Source organism: Clupea harengus, chromosome 24 (genome assembly GCF_900700415.2).
Source record: "Clupea harengus chromosome 24, Ch_v2.0.2, whole genome shotgun sequence".
Classification (NCBI taxonomy): domain Eukaryota; kingdom Metazoa; phylum Chordata; class Actinopteri; order Clupeiformes; family Clupeidae; genus Clupea; species Clupea harengus.
Genome location: NC_045175.1, coordinates 795032 through 805031, shown reverse-complemented (window position 1 = coordinate 805031; position 10000 = coordinate 795032). Strand labels below are relative to the sequence as shown.

The 10000-nt window shown below is 43.3% G+C and overlaps 1 protein-coding gene across 1 annotated transcript in view; it reads right to left on the bottom strand.

Moving 5' to 3' along the window:
• Nucleotides 1-10000, bottom strand: part of LOC105908852 (voltage-dependent T-type calcium channel subunit alpha-1I-like) — a 69510-nt gene that overhangs the window by 49031 nt on the left and 10479 nt on the right. Inside the window, exon 3 of the mRNA XM_031562653.2 lies at nt 3775-3872. Coding sequence (XP_031418513.2) covers nt 3775-3872 — 98 coding nt within the window. The remainder of the gene's footprint in view (nt 1-3774; nt 3873-10000) is intronic.

Here is a 10000-nt window from a genome sequence, read left to right as displayed (position 1 = left end):
ACATGTACAATACTTGCATGATAAATCTGTGGTAAAGCGCTTGCATATACATTTCATATTAAAATGGCATAATGCCCTTCAACATACAAGTATAACATAGTTTGGTCACACTTTATTTGTATGGTCCCCTATAGACTATCTACAGATCATGAACAAATTATATGTTGAGACTGTTTACTAAAATGTATGGTTAAGGCTAGGGTTAGGTGTTGGGTTTGGTTAAGGTGATGTTCAGTGAAGAATTAGAAAGACTGACCAAATACTGTTCCTGTATTTGAAAGGGACTATAATTGCACTATATCAAATTGAACATGTAGGAATTTTACAGATTTTTCCATATGGGATAGCCTGAGAGACTCACATTCACAGATAAAGAATGAGAGGAAGAGAGGAGCCAGAGACTGAGGGATGGGAATGGACATGCAGATAGACTATACATGTGGCTCTCCAGAGGAGAAGAGCCAGACAGACAGTGACAATGAGCAGACAGACGGACAGAATATGAAAGACAGAGAGAGAGAGATGGAGAGAAAGAGGGAGAGAGAAAGAAAGCCAGAGAGAGAGAGAGAAAGAAAGAAAGAGAGAGAGAGAAAGAGAGAGAGAAAGAGAGAGAGAGAGAGAGACTGTGTTTGTCTTCTCTCTTGCAGCTGAATGAGGAGGGGGCTGGTGGTGAGGCAGACTCCCCAACCCTGCTGTCCTCTGAAACAGAGTTTAATAAAGGAGTCGATTGCCTCTTTTATAAGCGTCTAAATAAAGACCCAAATTAAATCTGCAGCGCTGCCAAAGAACTCTTGTACCATCAACCATTTATAGGGCTGGAGCCAGACTTCAGGCAAAAGTTTCTTTCTCTGCAGTGGGAATTAAAATGGGGCTCAATATTGCGCTCCCCGTTTTTTTTCTTTCTTCTTTTTTTCTTGTATTACAAGACATGTCATCTGATATGCCTGATTGCAACATTTCCTGTTTCATACCCATCTCTTAATTCCACTAATAATAATTACATTTGCATGGGGGTCTTTGCGGGTCCCATGATCTTCTCTTACAGCCTGGGTAAGTATAAAAGTAAAATTGAATCCCCACATCAAACAATCCAATTAGAGGAGAGATAAGCATGACTAAGCTGGCTGCAGAACACCAGACTACATCAGCGTCTCACAGACCAGCGTGTAGCAAGACAAGTCCCATTCTAGGTTTGCTCATGGAAAGCCCACATCAGGCGTGTCTGGTAATTTAGGTTATTGTCCACAAAACAACCACAACGAAGCCCTTACACTAGCTCATGATATCTATACTTATTCTTCCACACTAACTCATGATATTCATACTTTTCTTCAACACTAGCTCATGATATCTATACTTATTCTTCCACACTAACTCATGATATTCATACTTTTCTTCAACACTAGCTCATGATACCCATATTTGTTTGCCACATTATCTTATCTATTCATACACTCACGCTTGCGTACATTTATATGTATTATATTACAAACACATATGCCATGCACACATAGCCCTTCTGCTTTTCGTCCAGTGGACCGCAGATTCTCCCAGCTCAGGCGACGTGGGCGTTGCTTGCGTTGGCATGCATCACACATGCATATGGTTAGACTTAGAAGCACAGAGGCGTGCGGGATCTCCCTCGTGACAAATACAGAGTATGTTTACACGCACTGGCTGGAGGCCTGTGGGTGGCCTGAGGAAAATGACCAGTCTTGGCATATGCCTCCAACATTAACTGCCCACTGGAAATGACAGTACAATGATCTTGTAGCATAAGAGAGATACACTGTTTGTGTACTTTTTCTGCAGTACCACCGAGTAACACTAGGACTGAGGAAGGAACATAAGAAACATCTCAGAGGTTACAGTCTCTCTATCGCATATACTCTATCCCTGGTTTGATGAAGTAACAAACTACAAACATGCTGCTACTCTTTGATACTCAGTTTTGGCTATGGCTATGGCTATGGCTATGGCTATGGCTATGGCTATGGCTATGGCTATGGATATGGATATGGATATGGCTATGGTTTGGGTGGATGCTGTCTGTGTCCCTTCTTTGTCTCACTCCTCTATTTGATCTCTCATTTCTCTCTCCCTCCCTCACCAGTCGTCTTCAGAACACCTCTCCAGCACTGGCCATTAGCCTCCTTTACACACTGTGGAAGAAAGGGAATAGGGGTGGTCGATGCGAAGGGAAAGAGACCCATTTCACTCCTTCTCCTCCACTTTCGAGAGAGGGGTAAGCTGGGATCTGTCGTCTAAAGGGGATCTCGCGGACATCAGCTGCCGGCGCTGTTGGCTCGGCTCTTTGATCTCAGTAACAGACGGCGAGAGATTTCGTGAGAGATTTTGTTATTTTTTTTCTCTCAAGCTCTGTGCAGGAGTCTTACCGGAAGTGGATACGAGAGAGGAGGAGAGGTCCCCCTTCTCCTGCCTCAAATCCTGCCATGAAAGACTTTGGGGATCACTGCTGATCCTCCAAACAAAGCCTGGAGTGTGTTTGTGTGTGTGTGTGTGTGTGTGTGTGTGAGTGTGAGTGTGAGTGTGTGTGTGTGTGTGTGTGTGTGTGTGTGTGTGTGTGTGTGTGTGTGTGTGTGTGTGTGTGTGTGTGAGTGTGAGTGTTGTCGTCTGTTGATACTCCTGTCCTGATTGTTTCTTTTCTTTTGTTTTTGCTCATCTCTCTCTCTCTCTCCCTATCCTCCTCTCATTTGGTTAATCAAATTCAAATGACAAATGCAGCACTGCCAAAGCATGGATTATGCAGCAGGCCTCTGAAAAGACATCACAAACAACAAACAAACAAAAAAAAAACACCGCAAAAACACCATCTCCAATATCTATACTACGACCTTGTGAAATGAATACGATTCAGATGCAGCCTCATTCCCCCCACATCGGCTTTTTTCCATGGATCACATTTCACTTTCCTCTCTTTCTCTTTCTCATCCCTCTTTCTTTTTCTCATCCCTCTTTCTCTTTGGCACGTGTACCTCTCACACCTCTCTACACCGCTCTCGAGCCGGCCTAATGAGTCGCCTCACACTTGAGTCCTCACGCTCCCCTGTGGCATGTTCATCTGCCCTCGTGACAGCGTTTCACACTGCAGCGTGTGGCTGTGGAGACGGAGTTTGACGCCTCCTCTCGAAACCAAGAGTCTGCCTGAGGTGGCCCAAGGCACACAATCATCTCTGCAGATCAGGCAAGTCAACATTACCTCGAGGGTAATCACATTTCAGAGAGAGACAGAGAGAGAGAGAGAGAGAGAGAGAGACAGAGAGAGAGAGAGAGAGAGAGAGAGAGTGAGAGTGAGAGAGCTTGTGCCCTGGGCGTTATTCATGGTGTAATTTAAAGATGTTAGGCTATAATGGTATGTGTGGTTGGTTGGCTTATGTAGGGTTTTTTCCCATATAAATGTGTTTTCACTTGTGACCTTTCAATACTGAACTCTCATTTTTTGAGGTCTGAAGTGGTGGACTGAGATTATGTAAAATTTCAGTTGGACTCTTCTGTCTTATATGAATGCTGAATACTAATGAGCTCTCAAAACCACAATCAATACATCTCCATATTTCTACTCAGAGGTGAGAGCAAATCCTCAGAGTTGTTTCTGTTGTAACCAATGTGAATATATAAATATCACCTAAAAATCCTGAAAAAAAACAGCTCAGCATGTCAGGGAGGAAATGGTAGAGGGAAAGCTCCTCAATTTAGTTTTCTCAGAGATAAATAACAGAAAAGTGGAAATTACTCCCTACAGCAACCACTTACTTGGCACCCGGTTGATGGCTTTAAGGGGTCGCAGCACTCGCACTGTTCTGATTGCTGTGAGATTGATGTTTTGCAGGTCCAAAGAGTACTCCACAACCCTGAAAAACGAGAGATAAAAGGGAGTGGAGGTTAGAACAAAATCATGATTGATATATATATATATATGGAACAACACATCCGATTCCTCTGAGATAGCAACATTTCCGTTGTAATGAATAGATCATGAATGGAGTTCCCCTGAGACCAGTGCTGGGGACACACATTTTCATCTAAATCAAATGTATCAAATAAAAAAAGACCATTACATTGTGATATCCATCAAGTTAATCTGATCTACCAAAAAGCTTCTGGCAGAGGTTTCCCTGGGCAGTTTTGAATTAAAACATGTTCATCTCATCATTAACTATTAATTGACCATGAAATATTCATTCGAAACATGCATCAAGTAAATTCCATGGAGCATTAGACAAAGGATCATAGTTATTTTAAATCCCCTATATCATAAAACATGAAGGTTTTAGTATTAAAAATGAAGGTTCTCCTTCCTGAGAAGAGTACAGACAAAGTAGTGTTGTTTACTAAAGGGAACACATAGCATGCAACTCCATGACACAACATCCATTAGGGATCGGGTGCTGAAAAGTCTGCATAGGAAAGGAAGAATGATTCACAGGGTGGAGAGACATAAAAGAAAGAAAGACGGACAGGCAGAGGGAGGGAGGGAGGGCAAAGAGAGGCAAAGAGTATTTTAAGTGAATTCCATTTGCTGACAGAAATGACAGAAATGACTGGCTAATGACAGAAGCCAGATGTTGAACATCAGTTCCGATGCAGAAAACCACCGGCTTCAGAGTCCCCACACACCAGGAAGCACTCACAAACACCATCTGACCTCGGCAGCCCAGCCGAGCACTCTGGCACATGATCTCCACTTCACTGAGCCCACTGCACACACTACCACCATCCGTGGGTTCGTGAGGTGTATCAGAGCACTAAGGTCACTCCCTCCTATGAGTGTTTAATAGCCTGTGACATGGGCTGTGATGGCATATAACATGATCAGAGCTGTCCTGGTCCCTACCAATAACGGTAACATGATATGGCTGAATCAATGGACCTTAAATGTCATGGTGATAGGATATAGCATCTACTGTGATATATATTATAGATTTATCATATGGTCATATCAATTGTGTGACTGGATTCATGTAAAGAGGTTTCCCCCATTACAGAATCTGAGTTTGTTTTACATCTACGTGAGATTTGCTATTGGGTCATGATGTGGCAAGAAAACCTGACTCATCAATATTCATTGTGTAGGGTGACTGGTCAGACTACCTAAAAGAGTCTAAAAGGCCTCGGACTCCAGAGTGTTAAAGGTTGAAGAAGGGTGGGGAAAAGTGAGTATACACTATAGTATACATGGTATTGGTTAGAACAGGGTCATGGCATGGTTATGTTAATGTTATGACAGAGGGCTGAGGTAAAGACAAACGGTAGCATAGCATAGCAGTTTTCCCACACAGCCTGTCTGCTCTCAGAATCAGAAACCATCTCTTAAATCCATATTGTCAGCCGTATTCATTTTAATTCATCCCTGTCTACTTTTAACTGGGGGATACCGAACACACACAGTTATTTGAAACATGCAAAGGAAAAGAAACAAAACAAGCCATTCTTTCTTCTCAGATCCAGCTGAGAGAAGTTATACAGTAAAACCCTGAAATAAGCTCTCTCTGGACCAACAGCCATTTTCCATTAGTGTCAGTTTGCTGCATCAGGTGGAACACGTGAGATTAAAAAATTAATTGTCGATTTTGGACCGTAACTGTGTGCATTTCACGATGACTGAGTGTGTAGTGTCCCTTGTACGTCGCTTTGGACAAAAGCGTCTGCTAAATGACTAAATGTAAATGTAAATGTAGTACTGGACTCATTTGACTGGAGAATAGTATAGGCATGTGTGTGTGTGTGTGTGTGTGTGTGTGTGTGTGTGTGTGTGTGTGTGTGTGTGTGTGTGTGTGTGTGTGTGTGTGTGTGTGTGTGTGTAGTGTGGTTTTGGTGTGGTGTGTGTGATTATACACGACATGCTTTGTATGTAGCTTTAATTACCACTCCAACAGGGCCTGGCTCATTTCTGCTGGTAATGAAGTACTCATTGTGGTCCATTCACCAACCACAGATATCCCTACCCCCACACTCACTCTCTCTCTCCACTCACACACACACACACACACACACACACACACACACACTCTCTTGCTCTCTTTCTCTCTCTCTCTCTCTCTCTCTCTCTCTCTCTCTCTCCACTCACACACACACTCTCTCTCTCTCTCTCTCTCTCTCTCTTGCAGTTTATATAACCAGATTCAGGTGCTGAGGCAAGAGACCTTGAATCGCTGCTCCTAAACTGGAACACTTCCAAAAACAGCCATCATAAATATTTGAGTATTTGAGGAACCCTACAGTACAGACTATCTAGGGGGTCTTCAGTGTGTATCAAGGACTACTGAGGAAATTATTATTCCCTCTCTCAATCTTTCTCTCTGTCTCATTCTGTCTCTCGTTCCTTTGAGGCCAATATGTAGTTTTCTGCAAACTCTGTGAAAACATGCCAAGAAAAAAGAACATTTGGTAAAAAAAAAATAGAGGGTTAAAGTTTTATAAATGTACTCTGAAACACAAACACTGAGAAAACACTGTTTCATTTTTGATCGTAAGGTTAAAATTTACCCAATTCCTGCACCAGTACGTCTCTTTATTTGAACACATTTCATCTCTGGGTGAACCCAAGCTCCACCATGTGAGACATGCTTTGAAAAGCTGCAGCAAGTAAGTATTCCACCTCTCAGATGGAAAATCAAATAGGAAAATGTTAAGGGGAGACCAAATGAAAAGCAAAAAAAATCTGTCACTGCAGATAAGGCTGGGGAGAACAAAATGCTGAGCGTTAGTGTCAGTGTAGTGTCTCTCTCAACACTGCGCATCAGTGAGTACGTGTGTAGACCGGCTTCCATTAGCATCTCATCTCCGTCTCGCGCTACCACTCACGTGTCCGAGCCGGAGACGAGATTTACTCACTGAGAACACCTGGGTCCACTCTTTTCTCAGGGCCGGCTGGACAGTTTCTTTCTCCAGTCATATAACCAACAACCATAATAATAGGGCAGGTCGTCCCTCTCTACTTTTAAGAAGCTCTTGAAGACCCAACTCTTCAGAGAGTACCTCCCTTCCTAACTTGCACTTCTACTAGTACTTAACTTGCACTTACAGTAGTTACATTCCTGCACTTTTATCTATTTCTTATGTAAAATAGTATTTATTGTTACACCAGGTCTCTATTGCTCGTAACTTGATTGTTCTCTCCCCTTGTATGTCCCTTTGGATAAAAGCGTCTGCTAAATGTAAATGTAAATAACCAATGCATTCCCTTGCTCCACTGAGGTTAAGAGCCTTGGTGTCATCCTTGACCGTTTCTTTCTCCAGTCATATACCCAATGTCACATCACAAATGAAATATCCCCAGACTACTCCCTGCTTTGACACTCCACCGAAGTCTTAGTCAATGCTTTGGTCCCATCACACATTGGCAACTGTAATGCGATCCTTGCAGGCACCCCCCCCCCCAAAAAAAAACGTCTTCACCGACTTCAACTCATTTAGAACTCCACAGCGTGGATTATTTCATGATCAAAGTCCACTGAATATGTCACACCCCTGCTGATTCAATTACACGGGCTCCCCGTGGCACAATGGATCAGCTTTTGAAATCTTGCTATTAACATTTAAAGCTCCCTATAATCTTTCCCCTGTTTATCTCCCAGACCTCCTTCAGGCTGACACTCCCTCTCGCTCCCCGCAGTCTTCAACAGCAGATCCACGGGCACTACCAGCCATCGACCTCAGCAGAATGGGCGCCAGGGCCTTTCTTCCATACTACACCCAAACTTGGGAACTTATTTCCCCCTTACATCCGCAGACTGGACTCCATTACAGAATTAAAAGCTGTCTCTTAAAACCCATCTTTTTAAACTGCATCAACTGCATCCTATTTTATAAGGCAATAACAATTGTAACTAATTGCTGAGCTATGCTCTGTGTTACTGTTGTTTGCACTGGCGTTTTACTGGGTGTTTCGTTGCTTATTCTGTATTTAATATAGACTCTTTTGGGTAGTCTGACATGCCTTGATGTTTTTGTATATTTCCCCTAACTAAAAACATTGAGGCAAAAGTGGCATGTATGATTATATTCGAAAGGACCTCAGCAATAATAACATGAGAGTAAAAGGAACGTAGTGAAATTTTTTTTTTTCTAAATGAACATACCCTTGCAAAAACCTAAATATCGGAGACACTGTCAGCACTGTGATGCATTTCCCACTCCCACATGGTAACAACATAGCTCTCATGAAGTCAGTCATTTTGCCAAGACATAGACATATGTGATTTCTGAATGATCGATAAACAGGACTAAAGAGGGAAGAGATCGTGAAACAGTTCCCAGTTTCCACCATCGTTGCTTGCCTTTGGCATCTGAAGGAGCGGTTGGACCTGAACATTGCTATGACATCACACGAGGTGTCAGACTTAACAATCGGCACTCGATTGCTCTTCTTCAACGTCCAGAAGTGTGTGTCTCAGCAAACTGACATTGAACTGCAAGAACTGAAACTGAGTTTGAACAGAATGTGGAGGTATGTAGAGAGTTACATTTTCAGTGAGGATCAAATTGTTTCAGAGCAAACACATTCAATTTCATTATATTACATTCCATTTCAAGTTTATTAGAATTCAGTTCCAAACGAATACATTCAATTTCAAATGATGCTATTGAGTTTCAGTTTTTCAATGCAATTATTTAAGTAGAGCAATTCTAATTCAATTATAAATTATTCAAATTCATTTCTGCCCATAGATCGCAGCAACTTGGGAAGAGTAGCTTACAGTAACACAAACAGAAGCGCACACACACACACACACACACACATATATGCACATACGCACATGCACGCATACACACACACACACACACACACACACACAGAGATATATATGCACCTACACATATATATGCACACATGCATGCACATACACACACACACACAGAGACAGAGACAGAGAGAGAGAGAGAGAGATACACATACACACACACATAGATGTAATTCAGAAATACATTTCAAAAGCACAACCACACATTCACATGGATAAAAGCACTGACTTTGACTCACTCGCACACACACCAGTACACACAGACACACACACACACACACACACACTCACACACACACACACACACTTCATACACTCTTGCTAACAAACTGGAACAGACATGTGAGTGGTCCTTTTAGTATTCCCATGAGGCCTGTGAAGCCCATGTTGTGAATTCCACTGGTGTCAAGCCAAGTCCCCTGCCTCTGTCAGGGTTGTGCGTGCAAATGATCACAAAGGCAAAAAAGAATGTCAGGACATATGGGCACTTTCATGTGTATGTCTCTTTGTGTGTGTTAGTATTTGGCTGTACATGTGTGTGTGTGTGTGTGTGTGTGTGTGTGTGTGTGTTTGTTCGTGTGTGTGTGTGTGTGTGTGTGTGTGTGGTGTGTGGTGTGTGTGCGTTTGCGTGTGCGTGGAATTGGAAGTGTGCGTGGAAGTGTGGTATGTGGTGTGTGTGTGTGTGTGTGTGTGTGTGTTCGTGTGTGTGTGTGTGTGTGTGTGTGTGTGTGTGTGCGTGTGTTGTGTGTGTGTGTGGTGTGTGGTGTATGTGTGTGTTCGTGTGTGTGTGTGCGTGTGTGGTGTGTGGTGTATGTGTGTGTTCGTGTGTGTGTGTGTGTGTGTGTGTGTGTGTATGTATGTATTTTGTAGTTAAAACATGTACAGAGGAAGGCTCTAGTTGTGCAGACATGATGAATGGCACGCGTGAGCATCACTCCTAATCTCCTCATGGGTTTCTTCTGCGCGCACACGACCCCCTCCTCAACACCCTAACCACCAAACCACCGCCGTGCCCACGCCAAAGAGATGTAGGGGGCACCATGCCCACGCCAAAGAGATGTAGGGGGCGCCGTGCCCACGGCAAAGAGATGTAGGGGGCGCCGTGCCCACGCCAAAGAGATGTAGGGGGCGCCGTGCCCACGCCAAAGAGATGTAGGGGGCACCATGCCCACGCCAAAGAGATGTAGGGGGCGCCGTGCCCACGCCAAAGAGATGTAGGGGGCATACACTGGTAT